Here is a 15,467-nt window from a genome sequence, read left to right as displayed (position 1 = left end):
TTACAGAGCGCTGTTATTATTACCTGTTCTGAGGAAATGTGATAGACAGAAGACGTTCAAGATTAACAACAACAAAAAAAAGACCGAATTTAAGGCACAATTCATTCAGATTCCATATTTATACTGTCTAAAATGAACACTGGTAAATGACAAAAGGTTGTTAAGAGATAAACCTACCTTTATACGTAAACATACTTAATAATAAAATTATATAAAGACCTCGAAACAATCACAATTCACTTATACATTTGAATGAAATCTTAAATCTGAGCTTTCCAGGCAAAACAAACTAAATGTAAACACCAAGGTCGATCATTTCCAGGTGCTAGGAAACAAGTCCGCCTACAATGAAAAGCCTGAATTCACAAAGAACTTGAACTCAGAACCCGCTACGTATCCCTGATCTTCCCAGGGGGAAGGCCAGTACCCGCACCGGGGGCTGGCTCTTCTGTACATTTTCACCCAAGTGGGTCTGGGAGCATAAAGTTAAAAGGCCATTAAAGGGCAGAGATAAGCAGGAGCTCAATGGTTAAAAGTTACATAGTCCAGGGCAAACAGCCAGCTGTGATGAGATTCGCAAAAGGAGCCCTGCAGAGTCACCAGCAGACACGTGCTAGATGGACAGTCACTGGCCCTCGCCGCCCCCGGCAGCTCGAGTTCAAAATGGCGCCCCGCCCGCCCCTGACAGCCGCCGAACCCGCGCGCGTCCGGCGGAGCGGGGGCGCGGGCGCCGGGGACGCGGCCGGGCGCGCGCGGGCGTCAAGGAGGCTGCGCGCCTGCGCGAGGGCGGGCAGCGGGCGCGCGCGGCGGGGGCGGGCTCTGCCTAGCGCCGAGCTGCAGCGGCGGAGCCGGACGTGTCCGTGAAGATGGCGGGCCGGGTGAGTGCCGGCCCGGGAGCCGCGGCTCGAGGCGGGGGTGCCAGGCTCGCGGGCAACGGGAGGTCCGGACGGCCTCAGGGGAGGGGAGTGAGCCTGAGCAAATGGGGTGTTGGAGGGGGCGGCAGGCCAGAGACGGGGGGAAGTGGGGAGTGGTGGCAGGGGATTAGCCCTCCTCAGAAACTCCTTCCCCCTTAGGAACCTCGAGGGGAGGAGACCCCCTCGCAACCCAGGTCTCCTGGGGTCTCCTTTAATTCTCCCATTCCATCCCTTGGGGCTTGTCCGCCTAGCTTCTCAGGGTAGCCGCAGTCTCGTGGCCGTCCCAGCCCGGGTCGGAGGGCTCGAGGGGTTTCTCCGCACCCTCTTATGAGGAGGGCTTGTTAGGTGCCTTCTCTGGAACAACTGCGGGGCATCTGTCCGCTCCATTGGGTCAAGGGCTGTGACAGGGACCATTAGGAACCCCATTCCTGGTTGTTCACAATCAGAGGTCTCGGGAAAGGAGGAGGGGGGTGCAAATGACTTTGGCTGTTAACCCTCGGCCATCGGGGGACGTGTCACTGCCGGCTCAGGCAGAAATGCCTTGAGCTTGGAGTGGGGATGGATTTGAGGTGTCGCGCTTTGCTTTTATGAATGACAGTCGTGTTGCATGCACCAGGGTATGTTATAGTTTCAGGGCTTTAAATTTTACTTCCTCCTTTAGCCTCTGAGATCGCGGTGTAGTATGGGTTTGGCTAGGGGCGATAGGACTGGTTCTGTGCTGTACTGCAGTGTGCGTTGAGCAAAAACCTCTCTGAGGGATGGATCCTGCCTAGAGATTACTGGTCATAAACCTGGGGACGTTAACTGCGTCATTAGGGGATAAGGATGTGCTTGACTGATTTATTTCTACTGGAATATTTGAATAAGTTTGCATAGGTTATGCATACACGCAAATAGACTCCCTGAACACAGTTGTAGGTCAGGAGATTCTAGAGTGAGAAGAGACCTTAAAGGTCATTTAATTAGGCCTCTTTCTCTTCTTTTCCCCACAGCCTTATCTTTTATCTGCAGCTACTTCCTCCACAACAACTCCCTCCACCTGTGCTTCAGAGTCTGTCTCTCCCCGTCTTCTAAGGAACCCCATTCCTGTGTATTCACCTGCTCCCTTTTAACAGCAAACTCAGGCTTTTTCCATCTTGAAACAAACGCTCCCTCCATCCCCACAGCTGTCACCTTTTCTCTTCCCACCCTACAGCCAGGAATCTTGATAAGAATTGTCTCCTGTATTTGTCTCCCATTTGCCTTCCTCCCACTCATTCCTCAACCCACTGCGGTCTGATTTCTGGTCCCATCATGCCAGTGAAACATGCCTCTCAACTTAATTGATGTTTTTCATTCCTTGTCTTGCTGGATGTCTCAACAGCCTTTGACATTGTTGACCGTTGCCTCCTTCATGGAAAACGCTCTTCCTTTGGCTTCAGTCTCCCTCCAGTTTTTAGTCAGACCACTCTTTTGCAGACTCACCCGCCTCTACTCTGTTATTCAATGCAGATGTTCCTCAGGGCTGTGTCCTCAGTCTGTGCTTTCTCCCTAGGCAGCCTCTTCTAAGCCCAGTTTCAACTACTGTCTATGTGCCAGTGATACTCACTATTTTACTCCCAGTCCAGACCTGTTCTTTAAATTCTGGATCAATATGCCAAACTATTTAAAACCAAGCCACCTCACACTCATCTTGTTCAAATAAACCCATGGTCTTATCCCACCTAATATTTTTACAGTTTCCTATATCAGTGAATGCCGTCACAACCCATCCACCTATATAGGTTAGAAGCCTGGCGGATGGGGAGTGGGTCATTCCTTATAATTCTCCATCACCATATCCTCTGTCCCCAAGTAAAATTCATCACTGAGTTCTGTCCCCGCCCCACGCCCCCCCCCCCAAAAAAAAGGGAATTGTTAGAGCCAAAGAATCTGGCTTGGACATTGCTGTTTTAAACTGTATCCAAACACCCACTGGGCTAATTACATGGGTTCTGTCATTTTAACGTCCTAAAAATCTCTCCAATCTATCCGTCCACCTCTCTACATCTTTATTTCCACCTGCTTTTCCCGAAGCACTATCATTTCTGGCCTGGACTCCTGCAGGAAGCTCCCAGGTGGTCTCCTTATGCCATTCACCACATTGATTATTCTCTGCCATGCTCATTGCTGCTTAATCCCCCCCTTTAGTAGCATCTCATTACTTTTGGGAGAAGACCAAATCCTTAACTGGGCCTTTAAGACCCTTTGTGGTTCTGCTCCTGCATCTCCACTCACCGTCTTACTGTCTGTGCTTGAGTTATATAAGCCTTTCCAATCCTTGAACCTCTTATCACAAGGACTTTGCGTGTGCTGTTTCCCTTCTTTATGATGTTCTGCTCCCAACCGTTTACCTCCTACTCACGGATCACTCAGCTACTCAAGGGAGGCCTGTTCTGATCCCATACCAAGTCAGATCCTGTGTTAATATGCTCTTCTGTCTCTTTTTAGACTTTTTATTTTATATTGGAGTATAGCCTGTTAACAATGTTGTGATAGTTTCAGGTGGACAGCAAAGGGACTCAGCCATACATATACGTGTATCCATTCTCCCCCAAACTCCACTCTCCATATATTCTTGAAGAACTGTATTCCTTTCCTTAGATATTTATCTGTCATTTAAAACTTTTTAGCGTGATTATTCGGAGAAGGCAATGGCATCCCACTCCAGTACTCTTGCCTGGAAAATCCCATGGACGGAGGAGCCTGGTAGGCTGCAGTCCATGGGGTCGCTAAGAGTCGGACAGCACTGAGCGACATCACTTTCACTTTTCACGTTCATGCACTGGAGAAGGAAATGGCAACCCACTCCATCGTTCTTGCCTGGAGAATCCCAGGGACGGGGGGCAGGTGGGGGCCTGGTGGGCTGCCGTCTATGGGGTCGCACAGAGTCGGACACGACTGAAGTGACTTAGCAGCAGCAGCAGCGTGCTTATTTGTCTCCACTGCTAGACTTGACTCTCCACGAAAGCAAAGACCGTATTAGTTTTGTGTTTACTGTCATCATCAGTTCTTTGTAGCTGCCTGGGACAAAGGTGCTCAATACATTTTTGTTGGAAGTGAATCTAATCGCTGTCTTAATACTTTAGTGATAGAGGGTGCTACGCCATAAAGCTAGCCCATTTTAGTGTCATATTAGAAAAGTCTTTTTTGTATGGAGTTCCATGTAATTTTTATACGTATTATTTCTGCTGTTCGAAACTGTAGAACTAAACAATTCCTTTTTCATGTGATAGCTCCCTCGCTGTTTTAAAACAGGTTACATATTCCCTCAGATTTTTCTCTTTTGCAAAGTAAACATCCCCAATTTCCCAAATATCCTCTATTCCAAATCCTTCATCATTTAGGTGACTTTCCTTTGGAAATGTTCTCTTTTGTCAGTGTTTCTTCTATTGATAAAATGTGCTCAAGAGTCTAATATGGTGATCAGTGAAGAATCTCCTTGAACTATTATTCTCTGATGCTGGACAATACCGTTACTAATACAGGCTGAAATTGTATTCGCTTTTTTCTGCAGTAAATCACACCCTTGGCCCATACTGAGTGCTCAGTCGTGTCTGACTCTTTGCAACTCTATGGACTGTAACCCACCGGGCTCATCTGTCCATGGGATTTTTCAGGCAAGAATACTGGAGTGGATTGCTGTTTTCTCCTCCAGGGGATCTTCCCTACCTAGGAATTGAACCCACATCTCCTGTATTGGCAGGCAGATTCTTTACCATTGAGCCACCTGGGAAGCCTGGCCCACCCATACTGAACTTAAAGTCAGTTACAGCTCCAGTGTTCTTTTAAAATCAGCACACCTCCCCCCCACCCCACCCCGGCCCCCAATACCCCTACATTCTAGGTATTGAGCAGTTGTTTTATTGAACCTAAGTGTGAGACCTTACATTTATCCCCTTTGCAGTTCACTTTTTTGGGGTCCGTTTCTGCTACCTATTGAAGGTTTCTTTGATTCTTTCATTTTATGCAACGTAGTGGTGCTCTGTTCCAGTGTTTTTTCATTTGAAGAGCCATAGGTTTAATAACGCTGCCTTCTGTATCTCCATTCTAGTCATTGATAAAAGGTAGGATACAATGGGGTCAGAAGCAGGCCTTCAGCATGCTGCTAGAGACCCTCTTCTAGGCTGGCAGTATCAGTACACTTCAGGTACCATTGCTTAACTACAAATATATCTCATTTAATCCGGACAAACTGCTGCTGCTGCTGCTAAGTCGCTTCAGTTGTGTCCGACTCTGTGCAGCCCCATAGGCGGCAGCTCAACAGGCTCCTCCGTCCCTGGGATTCTTCAGGCAAGAACACGGGAGTGGGTTGCCATTTCCTTCTCCAATGCGTGAAAGTGAAAAGTGAAAGTGAAGTCACTCAGTTGTGTTCAACTCTTCGCGACCCCATGGACTGCAGCCTACCAGGCTCCTCCATCCATGGGATTTTCCAGGCAAGAGTACTGGAATGGGTTGCCATTGCCTTCTCCGTGAATCTGGACAAACCTTCCTGCAAAGTAAATAGTATTAACTTTGTTTACTCTGAGAGAGGGGCTTAGTAACTTGCAGGTTCACAGCCTGCAAGAAGCAAGGTTAGGATTTGAACTCAGGTCAGTTCCCCAATTTAGTTGACAGGGTATAAAGGGTAGATTTACCTTCTTACCTAAAACATTTTAGAGCCTCTGTCAAAGTTTAATTTTTTAAAACTACCTTCTACCTTTTGGAAAATCTAAACCCCTTTGGCCCATCTCAGATTGTCTTGTCTTGTCTTCCTGTAGCCGTAACTAACAACTACCCATCCATGTTTAACAAATAGGGTGAGCCTTGTAATTCTCTTAAAATGGGTTCTGTATTTCCTCTTTGTGGGAGAAAAGCTATCTTGAGTTATTGCTGCTTTGGGTTGGTTTAGTTAATTTTGGCATTCTGACATCATCTTGTAAACGGTATTTATGTTCGCTCTGTTCCTGAAGATTTGTTGTATCACTGTTGCTGATGATAGCATTAGTAATCTGTATTTCTTTTCCTTTGCTTTTGCTGTCCAAAAAAGAAAGCATCATATTTAGTCCATCTGGGAAACTGAAAAATAAACTGTGTGATGTTATTCAATATATAGCTCCAAGGTCATCAGAACTTGGTTAATCCCTAAATTACTTTGAAGCCCCTAATCTTAAAAATAAAGAACCTGAAAGAAAATAATTTTTGTCTTTATTGTTTTAGTGTATTTGTTATATGAGAAAAATATGGAATGACAGGTTGGATACATTTTACAATATGATCATTTTAAACATATCTGGTTCCTTTTGGCGTTTTGAAAGATTCAATTAGGTAATAGATTTTCTCAGTTCTTTTAAATTTTTGCTCGTAATGAATCAAGATGCTAATGTTGTAATTCTTAGTACTGACATTGACTGTAGACTCTTATTTATAAATGACCTCCATGTACAGATGGCTGCCACTGCCTCCGGCCCCCACACCGATTTTCAGAACTCTCAGGCTGCAACTGCTCTGGAATCATGGAATGAGAAGCAGAGAAAAGAATCTGAAATGTAGCCTTTATAGCTAAGGAGAGCTGACTCTAGGTGGGGAGAGGCTCCTTAGTGAAGTTCCCCTGATGTTGCATGCCAGGTCCCTTAAGCTACCACTCAACCCACTCCTGAAGAAAAAGGAAAAGGAGGAAGATAGGCTTTCCACATTGCCTGAACTTTTTTGTACTCTTTTTTTCTTTTTTTAGATTTTATTTATTTATTTAGCTGAACCGAGTTTTAGTTGTGGCATGCAGGAGCTTTTAGTTGCGACTTGTGGGATCTAGTTCCCTGGCCGGGGATTGAACTCAGGCCCCCTGCTTTGGGAGCGCCGAGTCTTAGACCCTGGACCACCAGGGAAGTCCTCTGTACTCTTTTAAAATTACTAGACATGTCACGTATTGGAGATTTAGCAGTCCCTTTCTGAAAATATACATGCATTAAGGATAATAAAACCAATGGATTGTTTTCTTCATAAATCCTTATAACTTGTGGAGGTAATTTGTTTTAAGAAATAGGAGCAAGATGATGTTAAATAGGAATCAAAGGGAGAGAACACTCTTAGCTGTTGAAAAGGGTTTAGAAAGACGTTAGAAGTGAAATTTACCTCATCTGGCTGATGGTCTGGGTCAGGCTAGCATATTGAAAAATCTCTTGTAGTCTAGTCCAGAAACCTAACCATTGATAACATTTTTGTGGGTGAATGACATACTTACCAAAAACCAACCTTCAGATTGGAACACAGTGGTAAATTAGGAATAGTTCATGGGCAGTACCACAAGTCAAAACAAATAATTTAAAATGTCTCATAGTTACATTTCTAAGTCAGAGCTTTGCAGTCCAAAGCATATCATCTTTTTGCAATCTCGTATGCAATAGTTACTGTTTTTGTGTGTCACTCTTGTGATTTTATTAAGTATCTTCAAAGGCAGTACATTTTAGAAAACAGAATTGAACTCTTTACAGCACTATCAGATAGCTTCTTTCTGAAACCCAGAGGAATTGATGATTAAGGTATTCTTTATAAGTATTTAAGTCAGTGCAAAGGTGTAAGGTGAAAGTATATTGTTTTACTGTTGGAAATTCTTGCATTGGTGGATCAGTGAACTCTTGGAAACAGCTGTGTTGGCAGTGCACTAGGTGCTTGCTGTAATGCTATTCTGAAGGGTCCATACTCTGGTTATAGTGTATTAGGGAAAAATCTCGTAATGTAGTCCTTGATCATACTTCAGTGTTAATGCCCTTGAATGGGCTCTTGAGACCCACCTTACACTGCCTTCAATTTCCTGGTGATTCAAACTCATGATTTCCTACTTATTTTTTTTATGATGCAAGCTAGATAGTCCTTGTATGACTGTAACTATTTCTAGTTCTGTGCATTTTAAACAAGAATAAGTCATATATATCTTAAGAGATTTCAAGTATGCTGAAAAGTACAGCAGATAATATATACCTATATCCATGTGCTCACTGCCCAGATTGTAAAAGTATTTACATATTGAGATATTTGCTTTATATCTTTTAATCCCCCAGAAATAACCATTAGCCTAAAGCTGATATAAATCCTTTCTGTTCACGTCCATGTAGGTTTGTGTCCCTAAACAATATATTGTTTTGTGTGTTTTAAAAATGTATATAATGGTGTTATATTGTATATCTCCTTCTGCAACCTGAATTTTTTCACTTGAGATTGTCATGTTGGAATTATGTAGAGTTAGGTAATTCTGTTTATTGTGTAGTAGTCTATTTTGTAAATATACCACAATTATCTGTTTTCTTAGAGGACAATTTAGGTGGTTTTCAAATTTTATTTCTTCTGGTATGCAGAGAAGAAAATACTCATACATACAGTAATACATACTTTTTTGACTATATCTCCTTGCATATGTATGTTGAATTTCTTTAGGATATGTCTAGAGACATGGATCTATACTCTGTAGAATTGCTACATAGAATTGCTGGGTAATCAGTTACCTTTATCTTTACCTAGTTATACAAGTTTGTGTTCTTACCAACAGTGTATGATTACCTGTTCCTCATGTCCTCTCCAGCACTTAATATTGAGATATTTTAATTTTTACAATATGATAGGTATAAAATAATACTGTTGTTTAAATTTGCAATTTTCCCTAATTACTAGTGAGATTGAGCATTTTTCATATTGATCATTGGAGTTTCCTCTTCTGTGAATTACCTTTGCATATCCTTTGCCCATTTTTGTTGTTGTTGAGCTGTTTAGTGATGATCTTTTCATGTATGTAGAGTTTTAGATTTAAATTTTATTGTAGTTATAACTACCCATTTTTAACCTCTGTGTATTAGTGTGCTTATATGTTTTAGGATCTTTTCCCACTTTGAAGTCAGAAAGATTTTCTTTGAAAAGGTTTAATGGTTTGCTTTTCATATTTTGGTGTTTGATTCATCTGAAATTTATTTTTGTGTTTGGTGTGAATTAAGCTAATTTTATCTTTCCGTATATATAACCAGTTGTCTCAATATCATGTGTTGAGTCCATCCTTTCTCCTGCTGATTTGTAATGCTACCTCTGTTTTATAGCCACTCTACATCTGATCTCTTTTCTGTTTCATTGTTCTATTTGTCTGTATGTGCACCGCTATCAGTGTCTTAATTGCCATAGCTTAAAAATTATTCCTGCTATCTGGTAGGGTTAGCCGCTCATTTTTCTTCATTTGGCATTTCTTGGCCCTTTTCCATATGAATTTTAGGAGCAACTCAGTCTCTCCTCCTTTAAATTGTTTTATGTTTAAGTTTATTGCCATTGATTTTGACTTATATTTTTTCCTTATATTCAACAGGGGCAGATATAAAGATCATTTCAGTAAAACTGAGCTGAATTACTCCAAGAAGCTGATAAGCTCATTTCTTTCCTCCCTCTCTTCCTCTTTCCTTCCTTTTTTTAAACCATGAAGCCAAAAAGTGCTAATAATTTATTGCAACTTTGTGCTGTATAGATTTGAAATCAAGTGAATTAGCATCAGCTGTTTATGAGTAATGCAGAGTGTTTTGGTCCTTTACTAAATTCGGAATGAAGTGTTAAGTTCTGATGTATTTTGCAGTAGCTACCATGGGGTCGCTAAGAGTCGGACACGACTGAGCGTCTTCACTTTCACTTTTCACTTTCATGCATTGAAGAAGAAAATGGCAGCCCACTCCAGTGTTCTTGCCTGGAGAATCCCAGGGACAGGGGAGCCTGGTGGGCTGCCGTCTATAGGGTCGCACAGAGTCGGACACGACTGAAGCGACTTAGCAGCAGCAGCAGCAGCATGTAGATCTTTGGCAAGAGAAAATGGGAAAATTATTAAAGTAACAAATATGTTGTCATTTTTGAAATCCAGCATTCACTTTTTTTTTTAATTTAAAAATTACTATTGTTATTTTTTGGCCAAGCAACTTGCGATATCTTTGTTCCCCCACCAGGAATTGAACCTGTGCCCTGAGCAGTGGAAGTGGGGAGTCCTTATCATTGGACTGCCAGGGAATTCCCATCACTGGTGGATTTTTTTTTTTTTGAGTGTAAAGTGTTTTTTAGTTTTATGTGCATATGAACAAACATTTTCTTACTTAGACAAACAATGAAACTAGAAATTATCACTAATTCTGGGTCTTCCAAAAAATACCAGTTTTGGGGAGATTAAAACATTTTAGTTAGCCTAGTTAGACTTTTCTCCTGGAGAATAGTACTGACAAAATTTTGTGAGATGATAGCAAACTTAGATCCCACTGTTTAGAACAGAGCCTGGCATGGAATGATTGTTGAATGGATGAATGACTATTTCTGATTAACCTAGTAATCAGACAGGGTATGTATTTTAATGTTATGTTTTCTGCCAGGCTACTGAATACTCTTGTTTATTTTGTTATCCAAGTCATTAGTAATGTAGCATAGATCTAATTTTAAAGAGCTGCTGGCCTCTAATACAGTCCTTTTTCTTGATCTTCATTTATGAAGTCTGTTTTTTGTTTATATGGACTTTGAATCAGTTTACTACTTATCAAGCATCAAAATAAACTTAATTATAAACTTTTATTAAGGTAAAGGATGAAATGGACCAAAAGCATTATTGAAGCCTTCTTTCCTATATTTTCTTCTCTTCTATTGTAGAAGGAAATGAAACTTTTTTTTAAGTTTTGTTCTCTTAGTGCATTGATTCTCAAAGTAGAATCTGTAGACCAGCTAATAATGAGCATCACCTGAGAACTTGTTAGAAGTACAGATTCTGTCCCTCACCTTGATTAAATTAGAAACTCTGGGGGTGGGGCCCCTTCAATCCCTTAAGAGTTCTGTAGGTGATTCTGGTGAATGCCTAAATTGAGGACCATTGATTTAGGATTGTAACCTCTTGGATTCAATTTCTTACAAATTGTTGATGATTCCCCCCCCCCCCCAGATTTCCTTCCAAATGTATACTCAACCTTGTTATTTCTAGATTTCAGGGTTATTGAATTGTCTTTCCTTTAATACCTTCACCTATATCCAATTTTCAAACATTTAAGAAAACACAGGTTATTTCCTGCAATATCAAGAATCAGGTCCCCTGATGGACCTTGAAATACTAGATAGCATAGTAACTACAGTTAATTTTAAAAACATTGTATTCTTAACATTTGCTAAGACAGTAAATCTTAAGTGTTCTTACCACACACACAAAGTGGTAACTCTGTGAGGTGATGGGTCTATTAATTAGCTTGTTACCGTAATCATTACGAAGGTATGCTTATATCAGAACACCACATCGTATACCTTAGGCAAAATTCCCATAAAGCTGAACATGTGCACGTATGCCTGTGATCCAGCCATTCTACAGGAGAGGGTAGGTGTAGGGGAGTGTGTGTGTACATGTATATATGTGTATATACACGTGTGTGTATGTATATATATATATATAGTATAGATATCCAATAGAAATGCATAGGCATGTTATTAAAAAGACATGTATAAACATATTGTTAGCAACAGTATTCATGATTAAGAACTGGAAACAACTCATGGATAAATAGTAGTGACATATTCATATAATTATACACTATAAAAAGCAAGGAAAATGAGCTATTGCTACATGCCAAAACTTGGATGAGTCTTGTAATCATAATATTGAAGGGTAGAAGTCAGACATGGAATAATACATGGTATGCTAAGTTGCTTCAGTCGTGTCCAACTCTGTGGCGCTATGGACCCGTAGCCCACCAGGCTCTTTTGTCCTTGGGATACTCCAGGCACGAATACTGAAGTGATTCCATTTATATAAAATTTTCAGCAGGCTAAACTCATCTGTTTGATTTCTGTCTCTGGTGGTAGAAACAGTGATTTTTTTAGATAAATTGAACTTCATCAAAATTTAAAATTTTCATATATCAAGGGACACTACCAAGACATGAAGAGAGAGCCCACAAAATGTGAGAAAATATTTAATAATCATATGTCTGATAAAAGTCTAGCATCCAGAATGTATAAAGAACCGTTACAATTCAGTAATAAAAAGAAACCTGATTTTTAAATGGGCAGAGGATTTGAATAGATATTTCTCCAAAAAATATGTGAAAATAACCAACAAGCACATGAAAGATACGTGTTCACCAGCATAGTCATCAGAGAAATAAAAATCAAAACCACAGTGAAATACTACCTCACACCCACTAGGATGGCTATAGTTTAAAAAAGGTGACGATGTAGAGAATTTGGGACCCTCATATACTGCTGGTGGGAATGTGAAATGGTTCAGCCATTGTGGGAGACAGTTTGGCAGTTCTTCAAAAAGTTAAACATAGAATGATCCAGCAAGTCCAGCAAGTGATTGAAAATGTATGTTCATAGATAAACTTGTACATGAATGTTCATAGCAGCATTATTCATAATAGCCAAAAAGTGGGAATTATCCATCAGCTAATATGGATAAAACAAATGCGGGTTACCCATACGGTGAAACACGATCCAGCCCTGGAAAGGAATGGTGTGCTGTTGTGAGCAGCAGCCTCGATGATCTTGAGAACATTATGCTGAGTGAAAGAAGCCAGTCACAAAGATGACAGATTGTGTGATTCTATTTATATGAAATGTTCAGAATAAGCACGTCCGTAGAGATAGAAAATAGATTAGTGGTTGCCAAGGGATGCGGGAGGCGAGCACTGGGACTAACTGATAATGGGTACAGAGTTTCTTTTTGGAGGGCTGGAAGTGTCCTGGAATCAGAGAGAGTGGTGATGATTACACAGCATAGCGGATGTACTAAGAAACATTGAAGTGGGGGTTTCTACCTCCTTATGCATTTGAGATGTATGCCTTAAGATGCTTCTGTAAGGTTAAGAATAGGATGCTGTGACCCTTGAATGGGACCAAATGGACCTCCATTATGTACCTGAGTCAAATTAGAGGTAACTGTGGGATTAAAACACAGTCTTTTAGTTTATTCACCTAAAAATTAGACTTTTTTTTCCTCTTCTAAGTATACAAAATTCAGAATGAGTCATGTTTAAAAAATCATTTAGAGAGAAGTAATATTCTTGTGTTATGAGAAAACAAAAATGTTAGCTAGAGTGAGGCAAATAGTGTTCTTTAGATTTTGGCAGTAGGAAAGAGAATTGTGAGCTAGGGTGTTTGCGGGTGTGTAAAGCTTTTAAAACAGTGCCTCGCGTGAAATAAGCTCTCAAAACACATTAGCTATTATTAGTGACACTGCCCCCCGCCCCAGCCGCCAAGTGGATAATCAGTGTCTCAGTGCCTTTTATTGAATAGTTCAGCTTTCCTCTACTGTTTCTAAATTTTACCTATTAAGTTCTTGCCTGGTTCTGTTTCTGGATTGCTTTTTCTACTTCATTGAACTGTTTCTATACTAGTACTATGTAGTTTTTTTTGTGTGTTTTTTTTTTTTTTTTTGAACTGTACCAGGCAGCTTGTGGGATCTTAGTTTCCTAACCAGGGAGGGAACCCAAGCTCTCAGTGAAAGCACAGAATCCTAACCACTGGACTGCCAGGGAATTCCACTACAGTGGTTTAATTACTGTGCCGGGAGAAATATCAATAACCTCAGATATGCAGATGACACCACCCTTATGGCAGAAAGTGAAGAGGAACTCAAAAGCCTCTTGATGAAAGTGAAAGAGGAGAGTGAAAAAGTTGGCTTAAAGCCCAACATTCAGAAAATGAAGATCATGGCATCTGGTCCCATCACTTCATGGGAAATAGATGGGGAAACAGTGGAAACAGTGTCAGACTTTTATTTTGGGGGGCTCCAAAATCACCGCAGGTGGTGACTGCAGCCATGAAATTAAAAGACGCTTACTCCTTGGAAGAAAAATTATGACCAACCTGGACAGCATATTCAAAAGCAGAGACATTACTTTGCCGACAAAGGTCCATCTAGTCAAGGCTGTGGTTTTTCCAGTGGTCATGTATGGATGTGAGAGTTGGACTGTGAAGAAAGCTGAGCACCAAAGAATTGCTGCTTTTGAATTGTGGTGTTGGAGAAGACTCTTGAGAGTCTCTTGGACTGCAAGGAGATCAACCCTGGGATTTCTTTGGAAGGAATGATGCTAAAGCTGAAACTCCAGTACTTTGGCCACCTCATGCGAAGAGTTGACCCATTGGAAAAGACTCTGATGCTGGGAGGGATTGGGGGCAGGAGGAGAAGGGGACCACAGAGGATGAGATGGCTGGATGGCATCACTGACTCGATGGAGGTGAGTCTGAGTGAACTCCGAGAGTTGGTGATGGACAGGGAGGCCTGGCGTGCTGTGATTCATGGGGTTGCAAAGAGTCAGACACGACTGAGCAACTGAACTGAACTGAACTGATGGTATGTCTAGTAGGGCCAGTCTCATTCTTTCTGAAATTTTGCTTGGCTGCTTTCCCAAATTAGAAAAAATCTCATTCCCCTCTCATTTTGCCTACTACATTTACTTTGCCAGTTACAGTTTAGATTGAGTTTGCTAAAGTCCCATTGGGATTTTCTTATAATTACATTAAATACATAGGTTAATTTGGAGTTGATGATATCCTTACAGTATGTGCTTCTGTTGGTTTTCTTCATATGGATCTTATATTGATTAGCTTTCTAGATATATTTCTCAAACAATTTTTTTAATTCCACAAGTATTTATTGAGTGCCTGTTATATTGTTCCAGGTACTTCTCCAAATTTTAAAGTAATGTATTTTGAGGCATTAATGAACTTTCCCAAATTAATGCAGTCATGGAGAGGAAATTATTCACAAAGCCAAGGACTCAGTTAACTAGTTTATGATTTGGTGTTCATTTTAATGCTGAATCATTGGTTAATCCACCCAGTATAAACAAAATTTTAATTCTTTGTATAGTTATCAAAAGATTCTATGCTTCAGATCATATTTTTAATTTCTTACTGAGCTTATTAATAAAAAGTATGTTTTCTTAATTTATGGACAAAAATCCTTGTCACACTGTAGTCAAAGAAAACTAGATTTAACCAACATGGTTTAATTATGAAGAAAAAACACAATAAGCAAATTATGAGACGTTGTCTTGTATTTTCATGAATAATGACAGTATCCTTACAGTTATTTTCCTAATGTGTGAGGTCATCACTGTTTGTGCAGAAACAAAGATCTGAAATGAAATATACCATCAATTAGCTTTAATACAAAACTTTTAATTTGGCTAGTAAAATAACACCTATGTAATTTTTAAGTTGGAAAATGCAGAAAAGAGGAAAATTAATTAAATCACTCATAGTCCCATTTTCCAGTCACAGTTGTTTTTACATTTTGATGTGTTTTTAATTGCTTTGCTGTACTTGAAAATATCAAACTGTAAAGTAAAATTTATATACGTGTGTATATATATACGTATATAAATTTTACTTTACAGTTTGAGATATATATACACATACACATGTATATATATACTATTCTGTATATATATATACACACACACGTATATGTATACTATTCTGTGATTTGAATATTATGAGGATATAGGAAGTAGACATGTTTTAGTTTACATAGCTATCATTTTGAAATAGGACTTTTAATTTGCTTCT

General features: G+C 40.3%; 1 protein-coding gene across 1 annotated transcript in view; it reads left to right on the top strand.

The window, feature by feature from the left end:
• Nucleotides 1-645: 645 nt before the first annotated feature.
• NSF (N-ethylmaleimide sensitive factor, vesicle fusing ATPase) overlaps nt 646-15,467 on the top strand; it is a 149,174-nt gene continuing 134,352 nt past the window's right edge. Inside the window, exon 1 of the mRNA XM_069543694.1 lies at nt 646-878. Coding sequence (XP_069399795.1) covers nt 867-878 — 12 coding nt within the window. The 5' untranslated portion in view covers nt 646-866. The remainder of the gene's footprint in view (nt 879-15,467) is intronic.

The sequence above is a fragment of the Ovis canadensis genome, chromosome 11, assembly GCF_042477335.2.
Source record: "Ovis canadensis isolate MfBH-ARS-UI-01 breed Bighorn chromosome 11, ARS-UI_OviCan_v2, whole genome shotgun sequence".
NCBI classification, from domain to species: Eukaryota; Metazoa; Chordata; class Mammalia; order Artiodactyla; family Bovidae; genus Ovis; species Ovis canadensis.
This window is presented reverse-complemented; position numbering and strand designations above follow the sequence as displayed.